The 19,223-nt window shown below is 37.7% G+C and overlaps 1 protein-coding gene across 8 annotated transcripts in view; it reads right to left on the bottom strand.

Moving 5' to 3' along the window:
• The window catches only part of NCOA2 (nuclear receptor coactivator 2), a 198,042-nt gene that overhangs the window by 78,912 nt on the left and 99,907 nt on the right, over nt 1-19,223 (bottom strand). For 3 of the 8 annotated variants that reach the window (XR_012622404.1, XM_074817581.1, XM_074817619.1), the window contains exons 4-5: nt 1,801-1,902; nt 705-877 (exon numbers count right to left, since the gene is read on the bottom strand). Coding sequence is in view for 7 of the 8 variants with exons in the window: in XM_074817581.1 (XP_074673682.1) it covers nt 705-877; nt 1,801-1,883 (256 nt within the window). In the remaining variant the exon portion in view is untranslated. Of the gene's footprint in view, nt 1-704; nt 878-1,800; nt 1,903-4,104; nt 4,126-4,178; nt 4,847-4,929; nt 5,012-17,226; nt 17,325-19,223 lie in introns of those variants that run through there. The other 5 variants (XM_074817599.1, XM_074817590.1, XM_074817608.1 and 2 more) reach the window with 5 other exon arrangements.

The following is a 19,223-nucleotide window of genomic DNA, read 5'->3' as shown; positions in this document are numbered from 1 at the left end:
CTGCAGCGCTATTCCCGCCTGACCTGTGCCACAAAAGCCACTTCCAAAAATTTAAAGTTTCTAAAAGATTTGATGTTTTTCTTTAAATACAAATATACCAGAAGAAAAGAAATACAAAACTAATCTTCTAGACAAAGAACAGGAAGAAAACTGTCACGTTCTCTGTTTACATTTATAACAGGACCCTATCTAGAGATTAGAATAGTTTCAAATCTATTGTAGTTGAGGATATGATGTCATCATTTAAGGGACGCAGATAATTTAGTCCACAATATCTATTCATACCAACAAAAGAAAGCAAAAGGGGGATGCAGAATACCCCACTCTCCTGGATTATGCCTATTTTTCATGAATTCATCATCCTTGTAAGAGTATGCAAGTAGGTTTTTTTTTTCCTTCAAAGCCATCTGCTAGTTTAACTTTTGTAAAAGCACAACTGATTTCAATTCCATTAGATGCACACATTGGACTGACTGATTTTCTCTCTCTCTCGGCAATTTCTGAATTTTCTGTGAAACTTATTTTTAAAATACTGAACATGATACTTAACACACTCCTTTCACATAACATTACAGCATTTTCCATCACTGATTAATGAAAAACTTGGGAACTTGATAAAAAAAAAGCTGAAGAGACTATTGGGTTTGCCAAAAATAAAGTAATAACACAGAAAATATTCAGAGTAAATTAATTAGTCTTCTTACCTTGTTCTTTTATCTGACGAATTTGCTTCACAGTTTCTTTCAAGATTGCACATTTGTCAGGTTTAAAGTTAAAGTTGTCAATATCATTAAAATTTGCAAAAATCAGCTCTGCAAGTTCTTCTATGTATTTATTCTCTTGCTCACGATTGCGTTTCTCAGTGCTTCTTTTAGGGCTGAAAGAGCAGTTTATAAAAATGTCGTATTTTATGTCAGTTCGCTTGCTTTCTGGCCAGCTCAAAGATGATTTCAAATGGTTTCAGAGGAGTTTAACAAAACCAGAGAGAACTACCCTATCTCACTACAAAAATATAACTTAAAAGTTTCTCAAGCAGAAAGGTTTCCTCTGGAACAAGGAAAGGAGCATTAAAAAAGATGTTACTTATTTTTTCCCAGCGGTCATGTTCTTGTTTCAAAAGAGAATTGGGATTTGAAATTCAAAACAAGATTAATTGGGGGAGTGGGATTTGAACATTTACAAGTATCTCTCCACATTGCACTGAGAATCCAAGGAGTATCATATAGTGACAGTGTATGAGAACATAAAACAGCTTAAAAAGTTAAACCAAACAACCCATACTCCCTGCCTCCTTGTGAAATTACAACAGACAGTCATAAGAAAAAATGGTGAATGAGTGGTTGTGCTTTACAATTTCTTTGTGTTGGTAATGCAATTACTATAAAACTGAAAAATACTTTTCAAGTCCCTGATTAGGATGCACAAGAGAGGTGGGTGGTAAAAAAAATCTTAGATTGTCAGAATGAGTGACTAAAGATTCCTTGCAATGATTAGCCAAAAAAGATTTTACATAGCTCCTATATTGTTACCAAAACTCTGCATTTTGGCACTACACTGATTCAAAACAAACAAACAAACAATAATAATAAAAGACAATAACTCCCACCCCCATCCCAAACCCACAACACGGAATTACTGCATCAGAATAGTTTAGTACTGACTTCTCTGCAAGAACAGCAAGTTTGACGTTTTCTAACTGGAAAACACATGCACATGTAACATTTTTTAAGCTGTTCTCTGCACATGTAACATTTTTCTAAGCCTTTCTCTTTCGATGTTTTCAGACATAAATGGTCTAACCTGGGTCCAAGCTGATCAGGATCCTTGCGCTTTCTTGACTCTGCTCTGGATGGGTCAGAGGTATTTTCCCCCATCCCACTCATCTTGAACACATATCAGCAACTAAAAGGAAGAAAGTGCAAGAAAGGGTTATGGTGGAAAAGTCAGGAGTTCTCTGCTCGTATTTCTAAGTTTCTTGTTCCATGCTCAACTCAGTTTTTACTTGGCAAATCTATCATTCAAAACAGAGTTTGTTTGAAAGGTACTAATAAAAACACTGTGTTTATGACCCATAAAATGCTACACAAAACTCCTTCAGAAGAAAATCTGTGGTGGGCAAGCAAAGCGTTATCATCTCTTTGATTGTTACCAGTTATATAAGAATAGATAAGTACGTTTTGTGCCTGGGTTGCTGAATTTTCATGGCAATTTTGCAAGGTTGAATGAGGGAAGACAAAGGAAAAGCCATAGTGCCACACAACAAGAAAAACACAACCGAATTGAAATACATGAAATGAAACATGTATCCCAGCTACATGAAAAGGTAGCACATGCTGCTTTAGTTAAAAACCAGTAGGTAATCTTTGCACAAGTACATGTACAATATTGTAGAAAAAGAACATGTGTCAACCCTAGAGATCACTGAGAAACTGATAAATATTTTGTGCATATAATCTACCTCATAAGGAAAATAACTTGTCAAGATACCACGTGTTAAAACAAAACAAGCTTACTTTAATTTGTACAATGAACAGCCCCACTCCTGGCTGTCTGTTGTCCTATGTACCATAGGAGCATATCAAACTCAGCTGCCCCAGATTACATGCTCCTCAATAAGTACCAATATCTGGAGGCAGAAATCACTACTACAAAGGGCATAAGGAGATAATGTAAATGATCAAAAAGCTCATGCAAGACAGGGCAGTCCTAGCTCACTATCTGCCTAGTTGCTGCCAATTTTGTAAGGATGATGGCCGAGAGATATTGCCAGACATTTCAGAGAGCTCCTGTATTGTTTGGGATTAGCAGAAAAATAAACATGAGGGTCATGAAGGAGGTGAGTGTCTCCAGGAGGTGATTCATACCATGCTAAAATAAGAGCTAGAGCCCATGGTACTTTCTATGATCACTTCACACTGGCATAAAATGGAAATCAGGTATCAAAACAAGGGGATTCACCACATCCTTCAAGCCCTTCATTTCTGCCCCACCAGCTCCCTTCATTCTGCTGGCCCAGTCAGCCATGCATTGAACTTAATGAGGGAACTGCTGTGGGTTAAAACTGCAGTCCCCTTCTCTTTTTCTTTTTGACACTTTATAAAATCTAGCAGCCAGAGTATGTGTTAGTAATAGGATGTTCACACTGGAAATCTTAGTTTTCTCAATGAACTGGCTGAATGAAGATTTGCAGAAACAGCCTGGAGACTAAGATCCAAGAAGTTCTGTAGGGATGCTGACAAAGGCTGCTTATTGAAACTCCAGCAAGCAAATGAAGACTCAGAGCTGTCTCAGGTTCAAAACTGAACACCAACTAACATTTTTCTAAATTAAAAAAATAAAAAAAAGCCTTTCTTTGTACTGAAAATATTTTTAACCAGTTTGAGGAGAAAGTGGAGTCATTTTCCTTTTTCTAGATACTGGTCAAGTTTCATGAAAAAGACTGGATCATGCCTGAAACATATAGCTCCCAGATGGTCTTTGACATAGATGGTATCAGATTCTATTTGAAAAATAAGTGGATTATCTTTTTCTGTATTGAGTCTATACATTCATATGTGTATCTACATGTATGTACATACTGCCAATGTTTTGAGAACTGCAATAAGAGCATGAATGTCCTGGTTCTGCAGTGGAGCAGAGCTGAGCTCTCAAAAGGAAGATGTACCATCACAAACTGCATCATTCTGTACTTGCTGGAGAACTCCCAGTGACCCCAGTCAGGGCATTCACAGCACCACACCAACACCAACTTTACTGCAGAGCCTGAAACATCTACCAGTCTCCAGCGTGGCCTGTGACACCGGCCGTTCCTTAACAACTACATATCTTCGTTGATTTCTAGCCCCAGCAGTCATTCAAATCCTAATTTATCTAAGTACAAAAGTAGAAATATACATTCGCCTAATTTGTTAGTAGCTAAGCACTTCCTTGAAAACACACAATTTCACAAGTATCACAAGTAGAGCTCCAAGGAAGGAGCAAGATGCTATGACTGTGACAATAATTAAAGAGAAGTTGTGAGGAGACAGCAGTTCCACGTCTCTGTCAGTGGAGAGTTTGAACTGTCCTTGGGGCTCTGACCCAATGTCTAAATTTTTCACTGACCAGGGTGAGAAAAATCATCAGCATGATGAAAGCTGTACATTCCTGAGATCATCTGGTCTCCAAGACAAACTCACATGGTTCAGAAGAAAAATTAGGCTGGGGAATCCCTTTGTTTCTTATGCTTCCCAAGAAATACCTGAGAAATGTAAATCAGTTAACTGTTTTTCTTGAGAAAAGCAAGCACAACAATTTACAAAAACCTGTCAAACATTCAACTGTCATCTTCTCCCCCAGAGTATTAAGAATTAAAGTCAGAGGTAAGCATTTAGGGGGAATACCCCTCTCCACTCCTACTTCCTCCCCAAGAAAGCAATTAGGAACAGTTATTGACAGTTTTCCCACCTACTCTGCCAGGCTTACTTCAAAGGGAAGTTTATTTTTGCAGGAACCGAAGTTTCACCAGTAGCTCCACCAATGCATAGCTCAATTCTTCTTACATTCACACTGATGCTGTTCTGTAGGAATTCCACTACATCTACAGTATCAGCCTTCGGAGGAAACATTAAAACTAACCTCCCACCATAAACATCTAAACTTCATCCTTCTGTATTTAAGGGAACAAAAGTGGTATCATTATTACAAAACCAGCACCTTCTTCTCTCCTTATTAAACACACTAAATGGTTCTAAATAATTTTTTTTTTTTTTTTTTTTAATTACATGCCATTATGTCTTTTTGTCAGCAGCATTATCAGTTTGCTCTTAGAAAGAGTTACTCCTTTCTTTTTACTCATCGTAAAGTGTTTCTGGAAATCTACCACCTATTATCATATTTGCTTTCCACTCTCCCCTATGTCTTCATTAAAAAAAAAATCATGTTCTATACCTCAAAGATCTGTATAGGTTCTGCAGCTCCTGTGTTGTTGATGCCTGTGCTTCAGAGAAGAATGCAAAATCCAGTTAGGTGCCTTGGAAAGTGGAGAGAGAGAGAGAAGATACTACGGCAATCTAAAAAATCTCACAGGCCAAAATGAAAGTCACTCAGCAGTATCTAGTACACAGTACTAAAATCAAAAGGATGTGCTCCCAAACCCTATCTTCCTAGGGATTTAGGAGCTGACCGGGGTAGGTAAAGTTCTGTTATTCTCTTGGGATTCAGAAACTAGAATCCTCTCCTGAGTTAGGATAAATGAGGAGGTATCACCTTTTAGCTGCTACCCGGCTCTTCCATAATGCTACATACCAACTAAGCCAGCCAGAAACTGGGAGTTGGAGATTCAGTTCCCTCTTCCCAGAGGGGTTTCAAGCCTGTATTTTTTATCACGCAGGACAGCCTCCTAGGTGGCAGGCTATCTGTTTGCCAAAACTGGACATTTATGAAGCAAAGAGAGCAAGGTTAATTAACTCTTGCTGTGCAGTAGGAATCTTTAGGTGTATAGTCCATAAACTCACAGGTAAGTAGTTCAAACACTGTCTTAAGACGCAAAGGATTGAGGTTTGAATCCCTTAGGCTGAGGAAGATAGCAAACCTGTATCTCCCATTTCTCAGCAATGACTCTAACAAGTCGAGTCAAAGAGGTGAGCACTCTTCCAGTTTCCTCATGTCTTTCAAAACAAAGCAGCTATTTAATTTTTTTTCTATGAGCTAATTCACATTCAAGATCTATGCATACTACTAGATGAAGGTCTCTGGAGGGTCTAGGTACCTCTACAAATTTAATGCGGCATAAGCAAGGAACCAAAACCACATTTTTCAGAAGAAAGTGCTTCTGGGCACATGCGGTAGCAATGAGCAGGCACCTAGGAAACTTTCAAGTGAGAATTAGATTGATTTGATAGATGAATTTTAGACATACAAACAAACATTTGTGGGCCAGGAGCAGCTAAACTGCATATAGTGCTTTTTAGGTTCTGCCTTAACACATTCATTTATCCATCTTAAAATGTCTTGGTTATTGATTATTACTAATAGTTTTATAATACACAAAAATTTGTAACATCAAATAAATTAATATTTTTTAGCAAGATAATTTAGGAACTTTTAAAGTTGTTCTTAAGACTCTTGAACCACATGGATAGCTTCTCAGACTAGAAAATTAAACTCCCAAACTTGAAGTCTGAATTTTTCCAGAAAACGTGACAATTCAAAACTGAAGCCACTGTGAGTACAATGACAAGTCAGAGGCTCAAAGTTTTACTCCAATAAACCTTCTCTATAGGGAACTACCTTCGATTAGAAAACAGCATTCATCCTGCTCCTCTGATCTTTTTATACATTTCTGCAGGAATTTCCAGAAAGAAGAAAGATAAAGAAATTCAACAGTTCGGTTCATTTAGTGCTTTAGAAGAAATGGATATGTAATATCAGCTCTACCATATGTCTTCTGAAACAAAAATCAAGAAAAAGTGGGTAAGGCTTATTTAGCATAGTATAGAATAGGAAAAGGATTAATGAAATTGGGAATTAGTAAAAACAAAACCAACAGTGAACACTGCATTGAGGAGAGAGAGACAGAGACATATGTTTGTTAATGAAAAAAATAGCATCATGATATGTCAGATGCTGAACTAAACCAATTTTTATTTGAAAGAAAATGTCTTACAAAGCTGAATTTGAATGCGTGTCTTGCAGAATGAATTGTCATGCAAGACCAGGCACTCCCTTTTTTATTGTGTAAATAATACCCTTTTAAAGTTGTTTGGGAGCTGTACTGCGCTCCAAAATACAAACATAATATCCCATTGTGGAATTAGTATTTTGCCTTCAGTGGTGGTAGCAGATTTTTCTTCTCAATATATATTAAGGTTTTTTCCCATCTGTCCCACAAAAAGCCCTACAATGAAAACTAAAAGCTGAACTTTTAATGCTGACTCAGATGTCCCTCAAGCTTCAATTCCACTGGGCATCAATGAGGAGCAACAGAGCAATGGAAAGATAAATACACTCACAGCAGCATTTTCATACAAGGAAGGAGATAATTAGAGAAGCAGAATTATTATTACTAAAAATACCTAAAGAACTAATGTAAGTAAATACCTTCTTTGTATTTACTTTTATCACCGTAAGCATATTCTCCTGCTCTCTCCCACAGGCCTAAGCATCCAAAATACTTGTAGATAAAATCACTGTCTAATTTTTCCAATTGTTAAATGCAAATGACAAATACTGAAAAATTAAATGAATAAACTCTTGGACAGTATATGTTAGTAATTACAGTCATTGAGACCTAACCAGTTTCTACCAGATGTTGGGAGACTGAAACAACAGAGCCTGAAAGAGGTCTAAATTCATTTTTTCTTGTTATCAGTAATAAAACAATAGTTTCTGCTCTCGTCGTGACAGCATATCCTCCTTCACATCCTCCACCAGCAACCGTTCCAAGTTAGAGTACACAGAGAGACTTAACCTAATTATAAAGCAATAGTAAACATATTTTCTCAAGACATTCATCTTTCAAAGGGAAAAAAACCCCAAACAATGTAAACCCAAAAATAAAACACATGGGAAAAAAAACAAAAACAAAAACAAAAAAAACCAACCAAACCAAAAAAAACCCAACCAAACAGAGGCCCCGTGAAGGAGAAGACAGAAAAAAATTTATCACAAATCAGTTGCATGAAATTGTAACATTTCTTCCACTCCTCAAATGCCACGAAGGAACATGGCATGCAGAGTAAACCTTCCAGTACTGATCCTCAGCATCAGTGAATCCAGTTAATCATCCAGAGTCAATGTAGAAGAAGATAATGTGCATTTTATCTCTTATCAGGGCAGGCCATCTTCCAAACAAGGCCTGTTAAACTGTCAGATTTATTATAAGCCTAACAAATGCAGTTAAAGAATAAATGAGGATTACACCTTCAAAGCTGCTATTTCAATCTGAAAAGTAGCAAACAAAAGGTAAAGTACCATATAGCAGACAATCAGGTAGCAGTACGATACTACCACCCTTCCAGCACACCAATACATGCATTTAGTGTAGATACAACTGATAAATATAGAAGTCACTGTTTTATTGAGTAACAAACAGCAAAAATGCTGTTTACTGACCAAAAATATTACAAGTCAGTGAAAAGTTTGGCAAAAATTTTCTCTAACGGCCCAATTTACAAATATAACCAGCTCATATTCCTGTGTTTAATTATAAACTCAAACATACATCCATTCTAATTTATACTTTTTTTTCCTGTGAAGTTCTCATGACTAGAAGCTTTCAGTCTCTGTTTCAAAATTACTGATGTAGTCCATGTAGCATTAATTCTGGTAGAAGACAGAGGAAAGTTGGAAGTCACATGCAGATTCTGATTCTTCACATTTTTTCCTGCTTATGAACTCTTTTTTCACTGGCTCCATTTCTGAATTGGAAAATATTTAATATTGATACATACTGCAATCTTCAACCTTTTTGAAGAAGGCAATACTTGCTAGCCACTTTCCTGGGCCTCAAAAGGAAATCGCTGTCAGAGGCCGGATAAGATGCTAGATCAGAGATTGGAGCCACGGGAGCCTAAGACCAACCTTGTATGGGTGAGCCACAGCAGTTCAAGAGGAAGGGGTGCTTTGACTCCCAGCACTTTTCACTGTCTCACCCATCAGAATCCCAATAAGCTAACTGAGCCCCCCCCACCCCACACTGAGCTTGGAAAAGCTCAGCCTCCTCCTTTGCAAACTTTCTCTTGCACAGGTATTTTGACAAATCCAGAGAGACATGGATAAGGGTTTGGAAATGAGTAAAAAAATAGAGATGAAAATCAAGGGAAATAAAAGGAGCAAGAAAAAAAGACTGTATTTCCTGGTAAAATTAAATTAAAGCCAGAGATCCACTGCTAAAAAGTTTGACAGAAAAGAAAGTTAAAGATATATCAAACCATCCTCCTGCATCACTGATACACATAAACCGCATGTTCTGGCACCAACTTACTATACCCATCCTTCATCACCAAACACCTGCAATTGGGATATACCCCAAATGAAACAATGCCAGTCTGCCAAAATGTTCAATACCTTGGTAACCTCATATTAAAATACAAATTAATTTATTCAAGGGTATGCTCTTTTCCTGAGACAGGACTGCCACTTTCACTACAGATAAAACTGTCTAAAATCTTTACCACCCTGCAACAGTCACACAATATAAAGTGAAAACAGAAAACAGAGTTTCTTTGAGGAAGGTTGTAGCAGCAAGCTGAAAAACTCCAGTCACCTTTAAAAGACTTTTACTAAAATCTGATGTGCACATGTAGCCTTTTCTATCTGAAAGTAACACTTATTACTTACAAGATGCAATTTCATTTGAAAGAGAGCCTATCACAGATTACATTAAAACAAGATTTATGTTAATATTTACTAAATTCTACTTTATTCTTGAACTCCACAAACTAGAACTAAGGAACATAATTTACTAGCAAATGCCATTGAGTCTGTGTAAAATAGAACAGAAAACTGGCTCCAACACCTACTACTCACATTCTTTCTCAGTCTACACAAAGCCTAACAGACTATAAACAAATGTTTAAGCTCAAGGCTCTTTCTTCAACAATATCTTTTCCCTTACTTCTGTGTAATGGCTTTAGAGTGGTGTATTAGACAGTAAGAAGACTACATATTCCATTTGCAGCCTGAAAGCCAATAATGCTCATGAATTTTTTACCTGAAAGACACTGCAAGATGCCACTGGGAAGACCATCTAATAAACACATTAGGCTACAAATGGGCGGCAGCAGCTCTTTAACACATGCTTTAACAATCAAATAAATGGCTAACATTAATGTTCAATGCTACAGACCGGTATTTAACAGGACTTTCTTTAAAATCCACCTAAATCTTGAAGGACAAAGAAGTTTTTCTCAGCTACTCAAAACCACAGGTTTGAGAAAACCCCAGTTCTGCTTGAGACTTTGCAAAAACCCCTCCAGGCCGACCCCAGCACTGTAAAATGGCTCCTACCTTCTGTATTCCCATAGGCTAAGGCTCTTAACAGAGCCACTCAGCTGCTTACAGATTAGACCACGTCAGCCACCTCTAATATGCCCAGGAATAGTAAGACTAGGCTTTAATAAAACAACAGAGAAAAGCATTGGAGGAAGAAAGTACCATTTTTTTTAAACATAACATATAATAGGTTTGCTCAATTTCCACTTTTAAAGAGGAAGAGGTCTGTTTTCACCAAAACATTGTCAAAGAGAAGGCAGGTGGTACTACTGCAAAAAATTGTTCAAGACTCTGTATTGTAATTTCAGGTTTGGGATTTTACCTCTCTCTTGTTATCAAGAAATGTTTCTGATTCTTAATACTCAAGGACAAAAGAAATGCAGCTTAATACCACTAAAGCTCCCCTTAAAACACCAGATTATAAAACAAAATACAATGCCAGAACATTATTTGTATATATGCCAGCCATTCTTGCATCCTTGGAGAGGAAGAGGAGACGAGAGAGAAAGAGAGAAAGAGAGAAAGAGAGAAAGAAAGAGAGAAAGAGAGAAAGAGAGAAAGAGAGAAAGAGAGAAAGAGAGAAAGAGAGAAAGAGAGAAAGAAACCACAAAAGTCATTCTAAAACCACGTAACCTTCTAGGTTGTATTTGATAAGTGTCAAACTATGGCTGCAAAAAATATTAAGCCTGGAAGCATTTTCACTGGAAAAGTAGGAGTCCAAATTTCCACATAAGATCTAGAAATTTTCTTATAGTTCACAATTATTAACAATTTTACTTATGAGATTGATTTAGAAGCCTACTATTTCAAATCTACTATGATTTAAAGTAAAATGTTGTGAATAGCATAGGTGACAAATGAAGCAAAACTAACAACATAGAAAAGGATAATATTATAGGAAAGTTTGTATTTAAATAGCTTTCATTTCCAGTTGATGGTACTTCTGAAACACTGAGTTAAGCGTATTTTAACTCCTACTGAATCCTCTCTGCCAATCTCAGTTTCAAAACTGTTATTTGTCCACCTAAATTCCCACGTCAACATTCCGCCTCAAAAACCACCAAAGAGCAAGGGGAAAACCAGACCAGAGAGAGGAAAAGAATGAAACAACTGCTCTCACAAGTGATAGGCACCATGGAAAAACTCAATCCAGCACCATTTTCTAATCTCATAAATATAACTGATACAAATGTATACAATACTTACAATACCAGTAAGCTTATACAGTTCACTGTTATTTTCAAGACACCTATCTTAGCAGTGAGAAAAATATGACCGAACACAACAAAGGCATTTATGCATCTCTGTGGCGTGGGCATGCCTATATTAGGATTTAACTCCAGAAAACTGCCTGTCAAATACCAGTCTGTTACTTTAGAAAAAACATATTCCATTAATAAAAAGCTCAGGAAACTGGGTTCCATAGCGGTAAAAAGTAAAAAGCAGAGGGCGAGCCAGAGAGAAGAACATTGTGTTTCCACATCAGTTGTATACAGTAAGTAACACATAGAGTTATCGAACCTATACACAGAGATATCAAACCTATCATATTTGAATTTGAGTTCCATCACTTCTCAATCTCCATTTCAATGACTTCACGCAGGTGTCGGTCCTCCTGATCACTAGGATAAACTTAGCATCTCTACATGCTCAGGTGCAATGTGATGTGCAACCCAAGCTTGAACTTGCAAGAGATGCTTATGTTGCATGCCACCTTTCATAGCTCTAATCTGGTCATCGAAATAATGTTCCTTCAGTCCTGGAATAGATACTGTTACTGAAACCACATGATCTTACTGAAATTTTTGCTACAGTTCAGAAAGCCCAGCTCTGTGTGTCTTCTCTGGTGCCTAATCAAAAATTGAATTCATGTTTTTGATTTTCACATACCTAAGAGGTTTTATTTTTCTCTTCTACCCAACCACCTATTACTTGGAAGCATGCTGAAACTTCAGGCCATTCTTTCGAATGCCAAGCACTGAATTAAAACTCTGATTTGCAGGAAGTGTACCTAAACATTATCTAAAGCATTTCTACAGATTTTGACATTGTTATGGTGAACAAATAACTTACTACACCCACACCTACAACATACAGTTATATATTCCACACTTCCTTCTAAAATACTGAGATGCTCTCATAAGCATGCATTTAGTTTAAGAGTGTGTAACAATACAATTTCAATTTAAGAGTCAAGAATTCAAGCTTCTTTGTTCCAGAAGGTTGCAAGTTAACAACAGACCGAAGTCAAACATAAATATATTCACGTTAAATAAATGCTAGTACTCAGCTCCAACAAATAGCCATGGTCATAGAAATGTTAACAGCTGGCTACGAGGTGAATTTGACTTCATGTTGATGTCCTCTGTCAGTCAGGGATGTGGCTGGTGCCCACACAAGGTTCAGAACCCTGCTCCACTTCCTGAAACTGTATACCCAAGTCATCCGCTTCGGTATGGTCCCTGGTTTACCCATCCTCTCTGCCTCGTGAAATTCATATAGAGCATCTTCCCTGGAGAAGCAAGCATCCTCCTCACCCTAAGATGACTTGCCTCAGCCCTGGTCCCAGAGGGTGCCCTGGTGACAAGGACGCGGTTCCAGATGTTATGGAAGAGACCAGATAGGGTTGGCCCCCATTCCTATCCCATATATGCATGAGCAGGTAGTTCCCCATAGCAGGTGCTTCCTGCTGATACTGGTACCCATGCCAGTATCACCCATTTATACTGGAGCAGCAGTGTAAGAGTTAGGAAGTAGAATAAATTTTATTACTCTTTTCTTATTAAGGTTTGAAGAACAACCAATTTAATACATGCTTTTTGAGAGAATACTGCTATGTGTATAAAAGATACTTGTATCATCTCTCAACATGCAGAATTACAGTTTTGTACTTAATACAAATGTCTGTTAGATGTATCTTAAAACTCTTGGCAAAGGCATTGAAAGTACTATGTACATTGTTACTAAGCACAAAAATTAAAAGTAATAGAATAAATTAGATCAGAACCACACACAAGTGTCTTGGCAAAGTACAATTAACTCGATAAAAATTAAATGCCCATAGTAGCCTGTACACTCTAATTGAATACATTCTTAATACAGCCATGAGTTTAAAAACTGATCTGTGAATATGAATAACAGTTACTAATGACTTCAAATTTCATGTTGGTCTTCATTCTATTTGCTTTAGTAAAATACTGCAACCAGCAATAACAAAAGAAGATAAAAATTTAATCATCATTTGAAAGCATTTAAAAGGAAAAGACAACTCAAAAATCTTGTTGCTTTAGTTAGTCAACTGCCAAGGAATAAAACCTTGTGGACACAAGCTCTTCACCCACAAGTGGGTGTGTGTGTGTATATATATATATATATATATATGTGTGTAAACACATACATATGAATACAGACTATGACCAAATAAAACATACATAGGAATGGCTGTATAAGTCAAATGAAAGAGACATCTAGTTAGTGTCTAGTCTGTCATGGAAGCTAATAGCAGATGCCTTGGGAAAAAGTAAAAGGCAGCTGCAGACTGATCTTTCTCCTGATAACTCCTCTCTCTGTCTCTGACAATCAGTGGTTCAAGCTTAGCTGTGGTGTTGCTGTCCCTCCTCCTCCCTCTGAACATATCTTCATTTGTGCCCAATTCCTTCTTAAATCCACATATACCTTTGGCCTTCACCACACTTACAGGCAACACCCTTTACAAGCGTTACCACAGCTCCCTTAACAGCAGAAATGACATTCTGGAAAAAATGAAAGAGTTCTAAGGGGATGTTATGACTTAATTGAAATAAATCAGAATTTTATCACTGACTTCACTGAAGTTTGGATTTTCCTCCTAGTCTACTAGAGAAAGATGTCAAACTTATTTCTCTCTTTTGTAGGACACAAATCACTCCATCGGCCTGATACACTATGTTTGTATCCTGCAGCCCAAGGAAAACAAGGTAACTCTACTATTAAAGCTGTATGTTCATTATCAGCCACTTTATTCTCTTTGTAAAAATAAACTGAAATTAATTTCTGTTAATAATGAAACCATTTATGGTAAAGAAGAATCACAAATGCTAAGAAAGAATTAGCATATATTCCAGGTATTTTTAATTTTGGAATATAATGAAATGTAATTACTAAAGAGGGGAAGAAACACCCACTACATTCATAAGAGGAGTTGACTAGAAGCCTGAAATACATTGCCCCAAAGTAAAAAATAACACACATTTAAAACTAGTTGGACTGAACGAACACCTGGAAAAACTTCATGAAAAGTAACAAAAATATCTTTATTACCATGCAGCTCTAACATAAGTTTCTTCATGAGAACCTTGTGTTAGATGGTTGCTCAATCACAACAATAGCCTACGCTATCAGGAATGGAAAATCAGAGCTCTACAGTATCCTGATGGAGTTTATTTGGGGACAGGATGCATAGGAGAAAATTAAATGGGAACAGCGAAGAGGAGATTCAGGTACAACACGCACTGCAAATTAAGTGCATTTATCATAAACTTTTGGTTTGATTCTTCATGTAGGATTTTCATCAAATTCCTGAGATCTTTCTTACGCTCTGTATCCTCACATCCCAGCCAGCCCTTCCCAGTCCTTCACTGTACAGCTCCAGCTATCAGGGAAACTACCCACAAGGTCAGCCCCTGTATTGAGAGTAGCCCACTTCTGAAAGACAAGACTTTCAAATCTTACTCCTCACCTTCAGAGACTAAAGCTAAAATTACTTTTAGTCCAATTCAGGCATCCTTCTAGTCCTGCCACAGCTGGAGGTAAGCAAGTAAGAAAACCTAAGGAGGAATGCAGGCAGTAGGATGACTCCATTGGGATTTCCTCGCAGGTACAGTGATTATCAACTTACAAACAATCTTCTCCTTTACTCAGCTCAGACAGCTTGTCTTGTAGACCCACCCCTCAGTCCTTAACTCAGCTTTGTTACTACAATTATGGAGCTATTCTATAAGAGTGTGCTAACAAATTTATTCCATTTATTAATGAAGTAGTTTCTGAGAATCAAGGTTGTTTTCACACCTCTCCTCAATTTTTTCCCCATTACCAGTCTAAGTAAATAAATAAAATGGCACTGCAAAATCTAACTAGCCAGTTGATTTCCTAATGACATTTGTTATTAAATACTGTGCTAAGAACTCTGGAGTGAAATGAAATATTTCAAAGTAGTACTCTAGCTCAGACTTTCCAAGAAGGGTTTTTTTCTTAGAACATGGTATATTTTGCAATGCAGTCATGTCTTCCCTCCCTCCTTGCACAAGAAGTTTACCTTACAGAGATGACAACAAAAAATAAAAAAAAAAAAAAAGAAAAAGAAAAAAAAAGGAGAGCAACACCTTTTGAACATTACCAGTGTAACCTTGTTGACTACAGTAGCATACAGGATTTTGAAGAGTGGACAAACAAAATTACTCTGGTCAAAGACAGTCCTTGAAGTTTTCTATATGCAGCATACCATACTTCTGTAAGAAATTGCTTATGAAAGAAAATATGCCACCTTGAGTTTTGTGAGAACACGGAGCCACCTGAGGAGCACAGTCTATACCAAAAGGGTGATGTTCAAATTTCCCCCCTTAATACATCCTAAAAGACATCAGGCAAATCAAAATGACTGTAAAGCAGAAAAAAAATCTATTTTTCTACAAAACATAGGTGCCAACGTTTCAGCAAGCACTACTTGGCCCCCACTATCTTGTTAGATCTTCCGTAATGAAATAAAGGAAGAAAACACAAGAAGCAGAGAGGAAGTTTCATTGTTCTTGTGGCTTTGACATTTGGTGCCGCAAACGTGACGGGTTCTCAAGCCTCCACTCAACAGCAATGCCGGCCCCAAGCCTCTGTATCAAAATGTAGGTATACTGCAATTAAAATAATCAAACTGAGACAAAAGAGAACAAGCAAATAAATAGCGCAAAGTTGTTTACGTTTCTGGCTCTGCCCTCACAGTATGAAATAAAGTCTCTTCAAACACACACTACATTAATTTGAAAAACAATAATATTTTCCTTCCCCCCTCCTATCTCAAAGTAGCATGAGTTTTTCAAAGTCCTAAATAAAATAAACTAAGGCATTTCCTGTATGTATTTAGTTAATTATTAAACGGATTCTAAGCATGATAGCCACCACCACTATTTCAGTATGAATCCGGGAAAACACACTTTAGCAAACTGCCAGTGTACTGCAGCAATGACATGCATCTTCACAATCCAGCCCTTAACTTTGGAGGCAAAATTCTAGAGAAGTGACAATCAGCACCCCTACGCAAATTCAAACACTTCATCTTTTTTTTTGTGGTCTCGGATTAGTGTTATTGCTGTGAGGTAAAGAGCAATGCCAGGCTTAATGCAGTGTACAACAGGAAAATAAAGCCAACAAGCCTGCAATAACTTCCCGAGCAGGGGAAACAGCATAGTATCTTCACTTACTACAAGTAACTATCTATAACCTTTTTTTCAGGGGCTTTATTATTATTTAATTAATCTGCAATATTAAATGTTGCCCTCCCAAGGTTAAAAGAAAGGTAAATACTGCCAAGATATTTAATGACATCAGCATGCATAACCATGAGATAAATACGAGGTCTGAAGATTAACTGAATGTCATTCTGTTTACAGGATCGTGTACTTATAAAGAAAACTATTAAGATTAGAGAACAGAGAAAGTTATATAACTACAAACGTTTCAGTGTGTTTTGTCTACTTAAGCTCTTGGTCAGAAAGACAAAGCTTTATTGCAAAAATGTCTCAGTCTGACTTACTCTGTACTTTTTCATGTGCATAGAAATTACTGAATATTGAATAGTAATTACTGCAATGAAAAAGACATTCTTGGGCTCCACCTCCTCTTGACAGTGGGAAAATATAGATGGGTTTGTGTATTATTCTGGTTGCCAGAAAACTTGCTTACAAAAATATTTCCTGTGCACTGACTAAGATATATTTAGCCTCATAAACCCATAAAGCTGTCACAGGCAACCACAAGTACACCTGTAGCCATTAAAAAGGGGGAAAACTACAGAAACTAAAGAATCAAATTTAGATTGTTCCTTTGTAGAAACATCTTTATAGTCTCTGGCTTAAAAAGAAATTAGCTCTTCCTCCCACTTGCCCAAACCAACACGCACCCCCTGCCCACCCCCATCCAGACACCTATGATGCACACACGGGAGCACACATACGTGCAAAAGGACAGCACTAACAATGAAGTCACAGCACTTCAGAAACACACCTTGTCGTCTTCCAGCCTTTGCAGTTGAAGGCAGATCTCACTAGTTTTTCTGCGTCTTCAGATCAAGATGTAGATAAATTCCCCATCCATCACACTGGCTTTTTATTAAAAACAGGAGAAAAAAAAAGAAAAAAAAAAAAAAAAAAGGAAAAATAATACAATAGAAAAGGAGACAATTACAGTAAATTTAGAGCCTTAAAAATATCAGGTCTCCGTTATCCCAAACCAGCGTTATGTCTTGATGTAAACCAAAGCACATGCTGAGTGAGGACGTGCGCACACAGCAGCTTATCATCTCTGTCATCTGCTTCTAATGACAGCTGACAAACTGGCCACGCTAATCCTTCCCTAACTGCTGATCAGAGAGATCCCCCTTTGACAATCCAGCATGGTGGAGTACTCGAAAATTCCTCCTGCTTCTGTTCTGTTGCTGCTCTAAAAAGCAGTTTCCTTTTCATTGAGATAATAGCCTTTTCTGCAGTCACGTGGCGCCCGGGTTACATTAGCAGAGCTTGATGATAATAGACAAGAGTAACTCCCCTCCCTCCCTTCTGCTGATTTTAAGCATACGACTCCAGGAGAAACCCAAACCCGGCACACTTGAAATAATTTTGCATCTTCCTCTATCGAAAAGCAAATTGTGCTGTTGGTGGAGAAGTACGTGCACTCTCTCTACTTCTTGCACCAAAACTAATTAACAAATACATTTTTAGGCAGTGCCTTCATTGGGGCACACACACTAGTCATAAACATGTCATATGAGACTAAACTGAATATTAAGCATGCTTAATACTGAATATCTGGCATGCCAGAATTACTCTTTTTCCCCTAGAGTCCTTTAATTTTTGCCTGTAATTTCAGTTCTGCTGCAATAAATACTCCTCTCTCAGCAACATCCTACGGTTCAACTTCTCCCAGCACCCAACTCTGCTGCGAATACAAAAAAGCACAAATAACAAATGATTCGCACTACAACCTCCAGTGTGCTTCCCTTTCTCTTTTCTTTTTTCTTTCTCTCTTTTTTTTTTTTTTTTAAAGTAACATCATTTATCTTTCTTTAACTCAGTACCCTGACAACCATCTTAAATATTTTTTAAATACACTGCCCAGTGGGGAAACCTACCTAAGCTTCAGCTTCAGAGTTCCCATCCCTCCTGAGCGCCAAGCCCCGGACAGTTTTGCACCTCACTGTTCAGAAGGTTTCCTGCTTGTAAAAGGCAATGTATACATGCAAACACACCGCTCTGTCCTGCTTTCACTGAAGTATTTCACAGACTGAAAGCAGAACAAATCTATCCTCTTCCGCACTAGCACACCATTTCCCTGTTGGCACACAGCATAATGACATCCAATTTATTCTCCCTGGGTCTGTCCACCTCTGACAGCGCTGGGCAGTGCAGGAGGGCACAGACCAGCACACCCTTTCACCTGACATTTCAGTGTTGGGGTTGGCAAACTGTTTAAGAAAGCAGTGGATGAAGCATCTTAAAGTAATTTTCAAGCCTGCAAAACAACTTTTGCAGCTTTGTACCTATTCTTTTCCAATCTGATTAGGAAACAGAATTATCTCCTTTTCTCATACTACTTCCATCTTTTCCCATTACACTAGATCATTCTACTTAAAGACAACATTGGTCATAAACTTACCGTTTCTCCAGAAACTGAAAAGGGTAATGTTAGAGACTGTGGTTGTACTTACAGGAAAATAAGGTGGAAATTGTGAGGAAATAGTGGCTATCCCGTACACACCACCTTTGCCAATGTTGCCCTGTCACCTTTTCTGTTTACTCCACTCCGCAGGGACAGCCTTACTCAGGAAAGTGGCCCTGCCCAAGGCTCTGGGGGATCCCTGCTCCAAGGCTACGATCAAAGCACAACTTCTCTGCGGCAGAGGAGCTGGAAACAGAACACGAACAGGGGCCCTTCTGCAGTGGCATGAATCCTCTTTTCTACTTTTCTCTTTTCCATGCTTTAGAAAGAATCTGTGAGAAAGATCC

Source organism: Strix aluco, chromosome 1 (assembly GCF_031877795.1).
Source record: "Strix aluco isolate bStrAlu1 chromosome 1, bStrAlu1.hap1, whole genome shotgun sequence".
Classification (NCBI taxonomy): Eukaryota; Metazoa; Chordata; class Aves; order Strigiformes; family Strigidae; genus Strix; species Strix aluco.
The sequence above is the reverse complement of the archived record's forward strand: the minus strand, read 5'-3'. Positions and strand labels throughout refer to the sequence as shown.